Genomic DNA, 15,585 nt, shown 5'->3' on the forward strand with positions numbered 1-15,585 from the left:
CCAAATGTAAATACCAAGCTTTATCCATGGTAACTTCCCACAGGTTTCAGTAGTCCCCAAAACAAAGGAAGAGACCTAAAATTATCAGCCAGCAGCTTCAGAATGTGGGCTAAGGCTTTTTCAGAGGCAGACTAGGGTTTAAGAACAAGGAAATAGTTAACAAGAAAATAAATACACTCCCTAATACAATGCAAGAAAGGTCCATATGGAGGGAAAGCTGAATGATTTGAGATTATGGAACCCCAGAAGAAGCAAGCACTATGGCCCTTTTGTCCACCAAGCACATCCGTACATGCCCTCACCTGAAAAGACTGATCACTGACTCCCTGAAGCTGAGACACGGAATTAAGAAGGCGAAGGCTATGCTGATAAGACCTGTCTGCTTCAATGTCAGCTTGAGTGGCCTCCCCGGACAGCTGCTGGGCCAGGGACTTGGTTTTCTCCAACCTACGGGGTGGGGAGAAAGAACTTTGAGGAACCCACTATTAAAAGCAAACATTCATCCTGTCGTGTAAAAAGTATGGACGTTGGAGTTACCACAAGAACCAAATGAGGTTATGTGCCAGATGTGTCCCTCTCCATGATCTAAACAAACCTTGAAGTTTATACAGATTAAATCAGAATTCAGCCCGAGTTTCCCACTCCTTGATAACATTTCTACATTCCATGCCACCAGATGGGTTTACTCACATCCTTCAACCACAACTTCCCGCAAGTACTGCAGTCTCTCAAAACACAAATTTTACTTAATCACCCTTTTCTTCCAGCCGTAAAGGCATGTCCTTTCCCCCAAATCAACACACTCCTCTTGTCCTTTAGCATTATTTGCTAACCAAACATGGTGTGCCCCTCACATGTGGTTTGCACCACACCACAGAAGGATGCAGATTATCTTGACCCGTGTGAGGACCCGTTGAAACCTACTTTCCCATAAGGCCTTGCACCGCAGAGCCCTCCAGGCTGCCCCTTCCGCCTCCTTCCCGCTGAGCCTTGCGTGCCAGCGACAGCGCTTGTTTGGAATAGTCCTCGGTTTGTCTTACCAGCCGCTCCATGTTACCTGCTGACCCAACATGGCTGAAAGGATTGAAAACAGAGAATCTGAGTTTTCATAGCACAGGGCCTCCTTCAGGTGTTCTATTTGAATGAAGGGAGAGGAGTAAAGGAGCTAGTTTGGCCAGAAACGCCAGACGTAATCGATCCAGGTTAGTCGGAATGAGGGGATCTGAAGGTGTTCTGGAGATGGAGCCCACATCTTAGACCGTGGCTGCTGATCTTTTCCGTTCATGGTGGAACCAGGGGGAGCGGGGCGTGGAGACGGGTGCGAGCAGTCCGGGGTGGTGGGGGAAACGGGCGGATAAAATACTACGTTTATAAGCTTTTCTGTGCCGCAAGAAACGCCTTGGTCTGATTTCATCCAGAACCCACACCCCCGTACTCTTGCTGCCACTCGACATTGGACCCCCCTCCAGAAGGGGGCAGAGCCTGTCCGTAAAAGTCCCCCCACAAGCTTAGAAAGTGATTTTAAAGGAGAAACAAACTAGAGGCAGCTCATGCTACAAAAACACAAACCGGCCCCCTTCACTGACTGAATTCCATCTGGATTAACTGGGCCTTGCCACCCTGCTGAGCACTCTTGCTAAGAGCAAACCACTTCACCAGGGTGGTAGGATTTAGTCAGGCTAGGACTAGGGAGCTGCCTGGTACCACTGGGGCCCTGCAGAGCCGGTTTTCGGGAGGAGGCTCCCCGTCTACAGCCCTGGCCCCCACAGGCTAGTGAACAACTCGTTGCTACTTGTTCCCAGGCTCGACGTGGGAGCCTGGGAGTCCCTCAAAGCTGCAGAGCGTTCTCTTCCAAAGGCTGACTTCATTTCACGGGCCAAAAAAAAATCACCTCTGACACACACACCAAAGCCATACTGTGAGTCAGAAAAATCTGTGGTAAAAAACCCCTCCACCCGCAACACTTGTCAAATGACCGTGGCCCAGTGGCCACACCTACATACACTAAAAGCCAAGAGGTTTAAAAAAATGGCCCCAAGGCAAGGAAATGGCTGCAAAGGAGGCTGGAGGCATTGAATATGTCGCTTAGGTCCTGAGGATTATACAGTCTTTATAAGGCTTTTTATTTTTTAATGTTTATTTCTGAGAGAGTGATAGAAGAGGAGCAGAGAGAGGAGACAATCCAAAGCAGGGTCTAGGCTTTGAGCAATCAGCACAGAGCCCGACACGGGCTCAAACTCCCAAACCACGAGATCGTGACCCGAGTGGAAGATGCTTAACCGACTGAGCCACCAGGTGCCCCCTGAGGATTCTACGGTCTTGCTCGAGTCTGGCCTTGCAGAGGTAGCCTGAAGCAGGGGGTCTGCTCACCTGTCTGCCAATCTTGTGGCCTCCTGAGCCAGGCTTTGAAAACCATTTGGCCCCACGTAGTGCTCTGAGGGAGGAATGTTCTGAAAAAAGGAGACTTGGTTAAGACTTTGCACTCGGCCCTGAAATCTAAGCGGGTTTCTGCATCTGTCCTGTTAGAACTTGTTATTAGCCACACAACATTCTACACCCTGATGTCAGGAGTCCCTAGTCACCATAATTATTACATTAAAAAAATATAAGAATAAAGTAGAAATCCAAGACCAAAAAACCCTGTATACAGATACTGATGCATGTAAAAATATATTCATGTTAATATGTATTTTCATATGTATTTAAGGTCGATAGACTATATACCAAGTTTCAGTGGTGGTTATTAATGGCATCAGAGGATTTTTATTTTCTATTTTCTACAAAATAGAATATTTTTGTAATGAAAAAAATCAATATGGATTTTTTAAATCATTTCCTCAGCATATGATTGTCTTCCAATTTCCTTTATTCATCTTTCACCCACTTATTGTCACCATTGTCTTCTGCATTGAGAGGAGAGGGCTCATTCAAATCTCTCCCTCCTACCACCCTAAAAACTACAGCATTAAGAAAATCATACTGGCAACACTCCCCCCCCCCCCCCCCGCCCCCCTTTTCAGAATCCTGTCTTCAGAGATTCCTTCCTTCCTTCCCACCTTTCCTCTTTATTTCATGCAGCAAACATTTATCACAGCCCCACACTATGCTGTGGGCTGGTAATGCAAATATGAACAAAACTAAATCCTGCCTGCTGGCAGCTTAGGGAGGTGTGCAGTGAGAAGGGAGAAGAGAGCCAACAAGAGGGGTACGGTTAGTGAGAAATGAGCTAGGAAGAACACAAATGCAGTAAAACCGGGAATTATAAGAAGCCAAATAACACGAATAGTTGTGCCTGTTTCCAGAAAAAGTCCAGCTACCTGCCAGGCGGACCTAAAAATGGGAGAGACGGAAAGTCTGCAGGGGGGGGGTCTCCCGATAGAGCGGGGATCTTCAGTACCCTATCCCAGCAACACCTACAGTGTTTCTCAGGGAGGCCTCGCTTTCCTCCAGGCTCAGGCGCATCTGTGTGACCAGCCTGTGAGTATCTTGAACTCGGTTCTGATACTGACTGCCCAGGGCCCGAATTCTTTCCACGGCCCTCTTGAGGTCATCCAGGCGGCTCAGGTAGCTTTTCTCTTCACTTCTTGCCTTGGCCAGCTGGAGATTGAGAGATCTAATAGCACCTGGTACAGTAAGGAAAAGAAGGATGAGAACTTTCATAATCACAGGGTAATCCAACGTGGAGGGTTGAAAAAGTTACTTTGACTGGCTTATGGCAAAATGGTAAAAACCCAGTAAATGAATGAATGCACGGAACTGCTTTCATTGCCATCATTCAGGTCTCGGGAGAGTCCAGGATAGTCCTCTCTGCAAGTGCTGGGCAGAGACACCTGCTCAACTGATACCCACAGGAGATTATGGAAATCGGCCTTCATCACCTTCTGAAATCTGGGCTTCTCTCAGAATGTCCTGAAGGGTCTGCTCAGCTTGCCACATCCTGCCTTCCAGCTCCGTGCTGGGCACTGCTCCACCACCACTCTGAGCCCTTGAAACTAGGGCCTCCAGGCTCTGGAGCTGCTGCCTAAACTGGTCCATCTGAAACCACACAGCAAAGAAGATCAGAACAGAGGGTGGAGATCACAGTCCAATACCAGGTACTCCGGGGGGGGGGGGGGGGGGGGGGGGGGGGGGGGGGGGGGGGATAATAGTTAAAAGCCCAGAAATGCTTGGCAGGTCATGGTAGTAGTTAGACTAGAGCCTAGACTCTAAGTTTGAATCCTGGCCCCCCTATTCATCAGCTGTGAGTGTGACCTCAGGCAAGTCACTTTTATCCATTAAATGAGGATAATAAAATATCTCCTAGTTATTTGGGCTAAGTTAGTACCTGTATAGGGCTTAGAACAGTGTCTGGAACAAAGAAAGTGCTTATAGAGGGCAGGTAAAACTGATAAATTAAAAAAAAAAGTTGAATTTGTTCTAATCTTCGGGGTTTGGGCCTTCTCGGCCTCTGCCCTTCACCCTAGGGAAATAGTAACTAATAATTAACAACATCCATGTCCTTCTCTGGAATGTGAAAGAAATCTCTGGAGGCCATTCTTTGAACAGTCTTGACAACCTTCTAGACTCCATGGATCTTCTATATATTTGTGTTTTGCCAAAGGACCTCTTACAAATCCAACTAGAAAGTGGTATAAGTGGAAAGAGTACTGAATTCACAGGGAATTCAGGGTGGGATTCTTGGCTCCACCTGGCCATGTGACTGAAAGGTCGCAGATGTCCTGAGACTTGCTCAGTGAAAACGGACATCAGAATACGTTCTCTTGCAAATTCACAAAGTTATCAAGTGTACCAAATGAGACAGTATCTGCAAAAGGGTACTTTTGAAAAGTCTATTTAAGAGCATCTGAAACCTATTACTACATCTTAACATAGCAATTTTTAAAGCAACAAATAGTAATCTCCACCCTCATCCCCAGGAGGCTAGGAGGGTCCTAGATTTGTGACAGACCCACCCAGTAGACACTTAGACTGTCCTTATGGGGGTGAGAGTTGGGTAACATGCACACCTGAATCTTCACTTGATTATAGCAAGCTGGGCAGCTGGTTAATGCTGCATGCTCACAGGTGAGGCCGCCAAACCCTGGCTTGCAAACACAGCTGCCATCGCTTCGGCACTCCCCAGGCTCTGAGCCCATTGGGTTGCAGTTGCAAGCTAGAGAGAAAAGACAAAGCATTCATATCAAGCTAATTCTAGAAACTGGAGTTATAGCAAAGGTAAAAGGATCAAGTCACCAATGGCAAAGAATCCTCCTTTGCCCTTGTCAGTTCACACTGTGCTAGATTCCTCTCTTGCCTGGGACTCCAACTACATTTCCACTATAGATAGAGCTTGGGAATCATCTAGTAAGTTTGGTGAATGTGTGGATAAAGAGGGACTACAACAGTGCATCCTTTCTGGTGGTGCTTTTTTCCTCCCATTAAGTTGTAAAGCTGTCAGATATTCTGCAGGTGCTCTAGCTCACTCTATCTTATAGATGAAGAATAGGAGCTCAGAGAGGTTGAGTCATCTGTAGGTCACACAGCAAGTAAATGGCAAGCCAGAATGAGAACTTGGAAAAGAGGCAATGCTCTTTTCCTTTTGCTCTGCTGCCTTTGATGTAGGAAATGCAGTTTAAAAAAAAGTATCTTTATTCATTCATACTGATTCAGCACCTATGTGCCACACTGTTCTAGGAGCAGAGGATAGAACAGTGGGTGAGGTAGTGCACTAAGGGAGTTAAAGTGATTCTCTTGGTTGCTCTATGACGCTCGTGAAATACTTGGCACATAATATCACATATGTGTCTTGTTACTTACATATTTTTGTCTTATTAGCATATGATCTCTTCGGGGGCTGGAACTGACCTATTCATTGCTATGCCCTAGCATCTAGTTCCATATTTGGATACTTGGCAGGGATTTGACAAAAGATAGTTGAGTGAAGAAATGTATAGTTTAAAGCCAGTAAAGTCTCTTAACTCCTTATCGCTAGAGTTATTTTGTTTACAGTGTACTTTCTCATATGCTCTTCTATTTACAACCACTTTGAGCTAAATATTCATCCATATGAAGAAGCTGAGGCTCAGATTAACTGCCATAACCAGTATAATACAATAGGTAAAAAAAAACTAGACTTGAACTCAATACTGCAAAAATGGCATGTGGGCTCTTCCTATCATGGGGTACTTCCAAGCACACTGGAGCTAACCCCACAGGGTTGGGGTTAGGGCAGGCGGGATCTCTGCCCCTGTGTGGAAGCCTCAGGTTGCACAGAGATCCTTAGGCATTTTCAGGGGTGGAGGTTCTGTGGGCTGGGCTCCCTGCAGACCTTACAAGGAACTGGGAGTCCTCCAATCTGGGTCCCCAGAGGCCCTCGTGGCTCTGTTATGATAAACAAGCCCCTGCATTCTGGGCATCAGGGCTGGTCTGGGACCTTTGCAACTGAGTGTAGGTCTGTGGGGGGGCAGGCCAGCTCCCTAGAACTGAACTTCTTGAATATAGGACATGTGCAGAGGCTGGAAAGAAGGGCCAAGCGAGAGGACCCATGTGCACATGGGCGCTTTGATCTGAAGCAGCCCTAAGGAGTGCTCCCAGATAGCTGCTGCTTTGAAGCCAGGTCTCCTTAGTAGAACTTGAAACTGTTACCTTTGTCTACATCAATTACCCTGACTTCCTGAGAGGGTCTCTTAAACTGCTTCACAGCACCCCCCTCGCCACCTCTGTGTGTTCAGGCTTAGTCTCAGGTCCTTTCTTGCTGTCCTGTGAGAGGCTTGCCAACACTTCCTCTGCCAGCCTTGGAACCAGGCATATGACCTGGCTGCTTCGCACCTCCTCTTCCACTCAGGAATGTAAGCCTGGCCTTCTCTACTTCTCCCACCCAGCTTTAACCCACTTGACACCCTCCAGCTCTGTCTTCCAGAACCCTGCTTGAGGGGTCTTAAGGCCTTTGACAGGTGAAAAGTCCAAACTGTTCGTGGGCCAGAGAAACCACAGTAGCATCCTATTACCTGCTGCTGGCCCAGCTGATTTGTATGTTCTTACATGTGTGCACATGCACATGCCATCTGTCGAGGGATGCCGTCTTACCTCGACACTTGTCTGCTGGGTTGGTAGCCAAAGGGTCCCCAAAGTAGCCTGCTTTGCACCGGTCACAGTGGGCACCAGCTGTGTTGTGGATGCACTTCAGACACCTGCCTGTCAGGCGGTCGCAGTTCCCGGAAGCACCGGGATCCACATTGTTGTTGCACTGACAGGGCTGACAAGGCCTCACTGGGCCATGTTCCCCAAATGGGTCCCCAAAGTAGCCATCCGCACAGAGCTCACAGCGGGCACCTGGAAGAAACAAATGCCTGAGCCGTCATCTGTCGATGGCAAGAACAGGTGCAGGGGCCTGGGTCCCAGTCACACTCTGGAAGAGTCTCCCACCCTGGACCCCAGAACGATGGCAGGAGGTCAGCTCTTCCATTCCATGGTGGTCCCAGATGTTAGAACACAGCAGCCCTACTAGGAGGCTTCCTGCCGATTAACTAGATGGTTGAGGAAGTCAGATTTATAGTACCATCACTGAGGCTGTTGCTGAAGAATGAACTTTCAGACCGACCAGCAGAGAAATGTGACATTTTTTTTAAAATTTCTTTTTTAATGTTTATTTTTGAGAGACAGAGTGTGAGCGGGTGAGGAACAGAGAGAAAGACACAGAATCCGAAGAGGCTCCAGGCTCTGAGCTGACAGCGCAGAGCCGGACGTGGGGCTCGAGCTCACAAGCTGTGAGATCATGACCTGAGCCGAAGTCGGACGCTTAACCGACTGAGCCACCCAGGCGCCCCTGTGACATTTTTTTTTTAAAGTCTACACGCAACATGGGGCTCAAACCGACAACTCCAAGATCAAGAGTTGCATGCTCTACTGACTGAGCCAGCCAGGTGCCCCAAGAGAGGTGGCATTTAAAAGGCCACTAAGTTTCCCTTCTGTACTGCGGTTCATTTTGTAAAACTGAAGCCACATATTTCATCTGCAGCCTTCGCCTCCTAATTACAAACCTCCTAAAACAGCATTGGCCACACATACATAACATCCAAAACCATGTGCCGCCCTTCCTCACCTCTCGGGCGAGAGAATGAGCCCGTTTACATGAACGCTAAGGAATTATAATTCCCCAGAATTTTTTTTGGAAGAGCAGCTGTTGATGTGGATTTGTGGCATCAGGACAGGGAAGCAGGACATGGGCCTTACCGGTGACCCCGTGGGGGCAGTTATTGCACACCACCTCCTCTGTCTCGGGCATCACGGAGCAGCTGAACCCGTTGCGGCAGGGGCACGGCTTGCAGCTGCGGGGGTCATGTGGATCGTTGTAGAAACCAATAGGGCAGTCGGCACATTCGATGTCAAGATTTTCATCCCCCGAATAACAATCTCCTGGGAGGGAGCAAGAAAGGAGGGGCAGAGAAATGAGCAGGGTAAAACAATACACTTCCTTTAATATGGATGAGGTGTGGGAGGCAGAGCGGGGTGACCAAAACCTTCCTTTTTGAAGCTTTCTCCAAAGTGAGCACTGGCATTCACCTTTGCCTTAGTACCAACTCCAGACCTGGCCACGACCCTGAATCTCACCCTGGCTCTCCTACACTGAGACCTAGCTTCCTTTACCATCCATACCTCAATGCTGCTCCCCCGTCTCCACGGCCTGAGGCCATTTGTCCACACATTCATTCAGACCCTGACATTGCCTTTGATGTCTCCATACAATTCTTGAAACTCAACACCAACTACACCCCCCCCCCCCCCCCCCCCCCCCCCACTGAACCCTGACAGCCATTTCCTGTAACCTGGTACCTTTCCCACAACATTGTGGCATTTCCATAATGAAAAGGATTGAGTGTAATAAAGCTCCATGTCCATCCTGTCAGACTCCAGCCCCTACCTTCCTAACCCTTTCCCATCTCCAAAATGAGTTGAGGCAGGGTCTTTCTTACATAGCTCCGTTTCTTCCTCAGGAGTCCCCAGCCCCCTAGCAGTACCCCAGCCACCTGGACCAGGTGTCTTTTCACTCACCTGTGTCTGGATCGCAGGCTCCTCCCCCTTGGCAGTTACATGGAATACAGGTGCCAAAAGGTCCCAGTCTGGCAGAATCTCTTTTGTAGCCAGAAGCACAATCCTGGCAGAACTGCCCTTTGTACCCAACGGGACATACGCATTGTTCAACCCAGGGTGCTGGGGCTCCGGAGACAGGGCGAGCTGAAATCAGGGTCACGTTGTCAAGGTACCCAGTACCTGCAATATGGAGAACAGGTTTAGAAGCCAGCAGGTGGTGGGGTCTGAAGATCTAAAGTCAGGCATCTCTCTAGATTTTAGATTTAACACCCTAACAAAGATGAGTGGCGTTCACTCACTATGCCACAGGTACAGCAGTCCGTCATGACTGACACATCAGAAAAGCCAGGGTTTAAATTCTGGTTCCACCCTCACCAACTGTGTGAAGTGGGCAAGTCGCATAACTATAACTGTTTCCTCAACTGTAGAAGTAAGAATGGTCTCTGCCTCCCATGTTGTGACATTAAATGGGACAACTGCATATGTTACATGCTTGGTTCAAGGTAAAGATTCAATAAACTGTTAATAAACACCGTTTCCTCTTAATGCAAATAAAGCAGGGATGATATAGAAGTTATGCTTGCCAGCTATGCTTCCTGTTTAAGTGTGGAGAAAGCTCAAACTCCCATATAAATCCAATTGGGATGAGGAATACCCCACATGTGAAGGTCAATAAACGGAGTTAACAGGGGTGCCTGGGTGGCTCAGTCGGTTGGGTATCCGACTTCTGCTCAGGTCATGACTTCACGTTTCCCGGGTTTGAGCCCCGTGCCGGGCTCTGTGCCGACAGCTCAAAGCCTGGAGCCTGCCTCGGATTCTGTGTCTCCCTCTCTCTCTGCCCCTCTTCTGCTAGTGCTCTCTCTCTCAAGAATAAAAATTAACAAACTTAAATACAAAAGTAACAGAATAAACATGATGTCTGAACATGGTAGCCCTGAGTATAATCCCAAAGGAATTCCAGGAATAGAGGGCTCGTTGTGGATGCCATTGTCTAGCCTAAGGGAACATGCCCAATTGTTGCAGATCCTCTTCAAGTCTGCTTTCACCTAAATTTGGAGGCTCTTTTAAGCAAAGTAGCATCATTTCATTCTTCATTGGTGTTAACCTTCTTTTAGAGAAACATTACTTCTAACTTCTAGAATGTGAAAATTTAGACCCAGAGACTCGATCATAAACCATCCTGAAACAAAACCTAAAGAATTCATTTCTCTTCATCGCTTACTGTATTCTCCATAGGTAGCTCGGATCCGCAGGGCCGTGAGGTTACGCAGTAACCTCCGATACTCAAAGTAACTCAGCTGGGGGCTCCAGTTACTGCTTGGGCGTTCATTTAACCTGCAGGATTTAAAGCCAAAAGCTTAAAAATCCAACTCTTATCAAAATACACCCAAGAATGTGGGAACAGCTAAGCCCCTTCACGGTCCTGCCTAACCAGGGGGACGAAGGATGGGTAGCTGCATCTTTATAGGCATGAACTTGGAGTTTCCTTCCTCCACGGGGGGAGGGGGGGAAGGCAGTGATGGAGGGCACCCCAATGTTGGAAGCCCAGCTCCAGGGCTCATGGCATCTGGTGATGGTCCAAGTCTTCAGAGCCCACTTCCTATTCTTGGCCACACAAAACTTAGTATCAGGAACATCTTCAAGTTCAAGAAGCCCTGACCCTCAAGGGAGCTGCCATTAGCTTTTGGTTTTAAATGACTTAGCACATTTCACTTACTCTCTCCCAAGAGTCCGCTTTCATGTTCTACACTGCCCACGTCTTGATTTATCATTACAGTATCTGGCCGCATCAGATCACTAGCCCCTGCGCTCATCTTTCAGATTTTGGTTTGTGTTCCAGAAACAACCCTACCCCTTCTGTTTCATTCCCTGACCCCACTTCTCACCGTATTCCTGTCCCCAACTCCACATTTCACTCATGCGTCCCTGCTTAGAATTTCCTACTGCACAAAACCTCCTCGAGCATGACTTAACTGCCTCTGCCTGGCTAACCTTCCCCCAACCCCTCCTTCTTTCCTTAGAAAACTGTTCATGTGTCATGTGTTCTTGGGAAGCTGTCCGTGACCACTACAGTGTGGGTTATATGTGTCTCCTCTGTTCAAAATATCTGTGCCCACCTTGTCCATCTGGTCACTTTCAAGCCACACTGTAATACTGTTTATTTTTTTCTCCCGTTAGCTTGTCAGGGGCTTCAGGGCAGGAAGCACGTCCTGTTTCTGTATATAATACCATGTCTGGTACATGAAAGGTGCTCAGAAAAGCTTGTTAAATGAACAAAGGAACTGGACTTCAATCAGTTTTGGTGTTTGACCTGTGTGTAGTCACTCTTACCTGAACGTGTAAGTCTTGGTGATCCCACATGGCAGTGTCTTGCCACGTGGCATCAAGGGAGCTGTGACCCGCAGACCAGCACCTTCCAGGATCACATCGTGAGCAGATGGGTGTCTGCCTCCCCTGTCCACACGGTAGTCAAAGGACAGGGTTTGCCCATAGCTCACCTGTTGATTCCCAAGAAATTTGGCTATGAAACAGAATTTGAAAAGATTGAGATCAGTGTGAAGCTGGAGAAGCAAACGAGCAAGCAAGTTTGGCATGAACGTTGGTGATTTCTGTGGGAGTCCTGTGTTGCCAGTGTATCGCCCTGCCCCAGATCACCCTTCCAGAAGAGCCAGCTCACGGACATGGCCATACTGCTATTGGTTACAAAGGAGGGTTCGTTACTAAAATGCTAAAAGGGCCTCCTTATAAGACCATTCCACTTATTAGATGATGTATAAAGATCCGAGGTATGTTGGCAATAGTACCCTCTGTTACATACGCTTCATAGTTCACAGACATCATTACATCTGGTGTTAATTCTTGGAGGTGGTATTCCCATTTGACAGCTGAGAGTTGAAATTTAGAAACGTTAAGAGGACAACTTGCCTAGATACCGCATATTAACTGACGTGAGTTAACCTTTTTAATTTATAAAGGGTTAAAACTTTGAGCAATGCCTTATTTTCACTTTTCCACCTGCTTCTCAGTAGGTCCACAGATTTGACCACTATTTTGTCTTGGTGGGAAGCCTAGAAACTTCCCACTTGATTAAAGTAGGAACTGCAGCCAGACTCTGGCTGCCTGATACAGTCCTGTTCTTTTTTTTTTTTTTTTAATCAAAACATATACATTTTTTCAGGAATAGAATTTAGTGATTCATCACTTATGTATAACAGCCAGTGTTCATCCCAACCAGTGTCCTCCTTAATTCCCCTCACCACTTTAACCCTCCCCCCCCCCCCCCCCCCCAACAGGCCACCAGCAATCCTGTTTTTCTGTATTTAGGAGTCCCTTATGGTTTGTCTCCCTCTGTTTTTATATTTTTACTTCCCTTCCCTTATGTTCACCTGTTTTGTATCTTAAATTTCACATGAGTGAAATCATGTGACTACCCTTGACTTTTCTCTGACTTAGCATAATACATTCTAGTTCCATCCACGTTGTTGCAAATGGAAAGATTTCATTTTTTATCACTAATATTCCATTGAATATATATACCACATCTTCATGCATCGGTCCAATGGACATCTGGGCTCTTTCCATACCTTGGCTCTTATTGGTCGTGCTATTATTGGCTATGATTATAGTGCTGCTATAAACAGTGGGGTGCATGTGCCCCTTGGAAACATCACTTCTGTATCCTCTGGATGAATACCTAGTGCAATTGCTGGGTCATAGGGTAGTTCTATTTTTAACTTTTTGAGGAACCCTCATACTGTTTTCCAGAGTGGCTGTACCAGTTTGCATTCCCACACAGTCCTGTAATGTTGTGCCATGACTTTGTCAATAGGGCTGAAGCTCCAACCGTCATCTGGAGATAGTGTTCAAAACAGCAATGAGTGACCCGGTTTTCACATTCTCTACCTCCATTTTTCTATCATGACTTCGAGTCTTAAAAGTTGGATTCTAGGGGCGCCTGGGTGGCTTAGTCGGTTAAGCGTCTGACTTCGGCTCAGGTCATGATCTCGCGGTCTGTGAGTTCGAGCCCCGCATTGGGCTCTGTGCTGACTGCGCAGAGCCTTGAACCTGTTTCAGATTCTGAGTCTCCCTCTCTCTCTCTGACCCTCCCCCGTTCATGCTCGGTCTCTCTCTGTCTCAAAAATAAATAAACGTTAAAAAAAAAAAAAAGTTGGATTCTATAAGAAAAATACCATACGTACCAGGAGCTACAAAGTAGACAGGGTCTGATCGTCGTGCAGAGCTAAACACATCTCGATGGCGTTGTGACCACTGCAGCTTTGCAGGAGCCCCATATCTTTGGACAGCCTTCCAGCCGTCAACATCTGAAACACAAAATCACTCTGCATTCAGACAAACCTCTTCATCTATTGAGTTGAACAAGACAAGACTTGATTGCCAAAAAGTCTTAGAGGTGAATAACTAGTGGGGTTTTCTTAATAGTTCCACACTTCCCTGTGCCCTTCTCTACTTGGGCTTCAACTTCACCTCCCACCCCGCAGCTGCTTTGACTTGAGTCTGATTCTTGTAATTCATACTTTTATTTACATAAGTTCTGGCCTTAGTTTCTCTTTGAACATATTAGACCCTCTTAACTAACCTGAAATCCTATCCATCTCCTATGTTTTTATGGTGTTTTGTAGCTTGGTAACTAATTTCACATATATTGTGTGTAATATATGTGAAAGCAGTGTTAGTGTTATTAGTATTAGTTATCCCATAACCCCCGCCGCCGCCCCCATCCAAATGAAAGACTCTTTTGTGGTTTTAAAATACATGGAGATGGGAAATGCCAGGGACATGAAAATTTGGTCTCTTTAGTTATTTTGTTTTTCATGTGCTAATATAAGGAAACTGTTCAGGTAGGACTTTTTCAAGTCATTAGGATCTGTCTTCTTGCCCTGACCAAATAATGTATGTTAAAATCTAGAAGAGAAATGCTAAAGATCAGTCAAGAGTCCCGTGCTGTGATGAGGAGGGAGGTTGTCTGTAAACACAAAGCCCTATACGATGTTAAAAACAGAATTCTAGAAACAGGACACTTTACCTTGATGGAAAGTAGAGATGATTTTATGGACACTGTAGTCTCCAGAGCTGTGGCAGTTGGCTGAATGCCCATAGCAAAAACACTGGGTGCAGCCCTCGGGGTTTCCCCCATCCAGGTGATAGTAACCTGGTCGACACCTGTAGCAGCATTTTAGAAATCGGGACAATGTTATGGGTTACTTCTTAGTTCATATAGAGAACATGACGACTGATCTTTTCTTTCTCTCCCACCTGGCCCTGTTAATTCCCAGAGCTAGGAAATCCTAAATTACACGTACCACCCTCACTCCCAAACCTGATGGACAATCACAGCCGCCCACTGAGACAGCATGAACATTCACTTTCCCTCTGGTAGAGCAGAATCACATTTGACTTGGTGGTCTGGGAACTTAGTGATTTTTCCATTCATGCTGAGGAATTGAGTGGAGGCCACATGAGCGGGACAAAAAGAGTCAGGGCAAGAGTATGTAGAGCTGGCCCTGTCTTAGAGAAAGTGTTTGATGGAGGCAAAAGAGTGGGAGGTTGGAGGCCAGGCAAGGAAAGGCAAACACCCGGGTCCCAGCACCCTCTCAGCTGTACTGACCCGCATGAAATACCAGGTGCTGCCCACCATCCCTGCCCCTTAACCTGGGCTCTGGCCCACAGGGGAAGGGGCAGGTTGAAGGTATGACAAAGAAGGATGGCTCTCCACAAAAGCAAGATGTAGGCTGGCATCCCACCTGCCAGTGGCCTCTCTGAGGACCACAGCTACCAGGCAAGTTGCAGATGTTGGGGTCACAGAGAAGGAAAAACTGGGGAGGACTTGTTTTTCCATTTGAGTTAATTACATCCTTCTACATGAAATAAGTTTCAACTATCATTTATTTAGCACTTATTTCCAATGTTCTTAGATGAAGACACCCAGGTCAGGGAGGTTAAGAAACTTGTTTGAGGTCCTACAGCTGGTAGGTGACTGAGGCAAGATTCAAACCAGGTACATCTGCCTCTAAGTCATGTGGTCTAATCCATGGGACTCTGTGTTGGGAGTCTGTTCGTTGTGCAAAATCACAGAAAAGCAGGTTGGCTGTGAACAGTAAATGCTTCAGAGAACAGCTGTAAGTAAGCTTTCTTTTTTTTCTCTAGAGAGCAAAGGCTTTAAAAAAAAATTATGGTTTCTGCGGAGGAAACCTGTAGGTTAAAAGGGATTGGAAGGAAGGGAGGGGCACAGAAAGTGAGGGGAAGGAACTGAGGGAAATCAGGCAAAACTAAACCATGTTTAGGGATGTACTTGGGTAATAACTTATGAAGAAAAGGAAGGAAGCAATTACACAGGTCAGAATAGTGGTCACTTCTAGAAAGAAGGCAGGGTATCGTCAGTTGAGATGGCAAATTTTTAGTGAAGGTCTATTTCTTAGAATCAATTGGTGATGCTGACGACATTTATGGTATGTGCTTTTCTATTTCTGTCCTACACTTCGAACTTAAAAACCTTTC

The 15,585-nt window shown here is 46.7% G+C and overlaps 1 protein-coding gene across 1 annotated transcript in view; it reads right to left on the minus strand.

Moving 5' to 3' along the window:
- LAMC2 (laminin subunit gamma 2) overlaps positions 1-15,585 on the minus strand; it is a 57,165-nt gene that overhangs the window by 9,421 nt on the left and 32,159 nt on the right. Inside the window, exons 5-17 of the mRNA XM_042925567.1 lie at positions 14,114-14,250; positions 13,269-13,391; positions 11,401-11,590; positions 10,292-10,404; positions 9,031-9,249; positions 8,212-8,394; positions 7,066-7,311; positions 5,007-5,152; positions 3,879-4,035; positions 3,418-3,623; positions 2,371-2,450; positions 925-1,074; positions 303-447 (exon numbers count right to left, since the gene is read on the minus strand). Of these exons, the coding sequence (XP_042781501.1) occupies positions 303-447; positions 925-1,074; positions 2,371-2,450; positions 3,418-3,623; positions 3,879-4,035; positions 5,007-5,152; positions 7,066-7,311; positions 8,212-8,394; positions 9,031-9,249; positions 10,292-10,404; positions 11,401-11,590; positions 13,269-13,391; positions 14,114-14,250 (2,095 nt within the window). The remainder of the gene's footprint in view (positions 1-302; positions 448-924; positions 1,075-2,370; positions 2,451-3,417; positions 3,624-3,878; positions 4,036-5,006; positions 5,153-7,065; positions 7,312-8,211; positions 8,395-9,030; positions 9,250-10,291; positions 10,405-11,400; positions 11,591-13,268; positions 13,392-14,113; positions 14,251-15,585) is intronic.

Source organism: Panthera leo, chromosome F3, assembly GCF_018350215.1.
Source record: "Panthera leo isolate Ple1 chromosome F3, P.leo_Ple1_pat1.1, whole genome shotgun sequence".
Lineage (NCBI taxonomy): Eukaryota > Metazoa > Chordata > Mammalia > Carnivora > Felidae > Panthera > Panthera leo.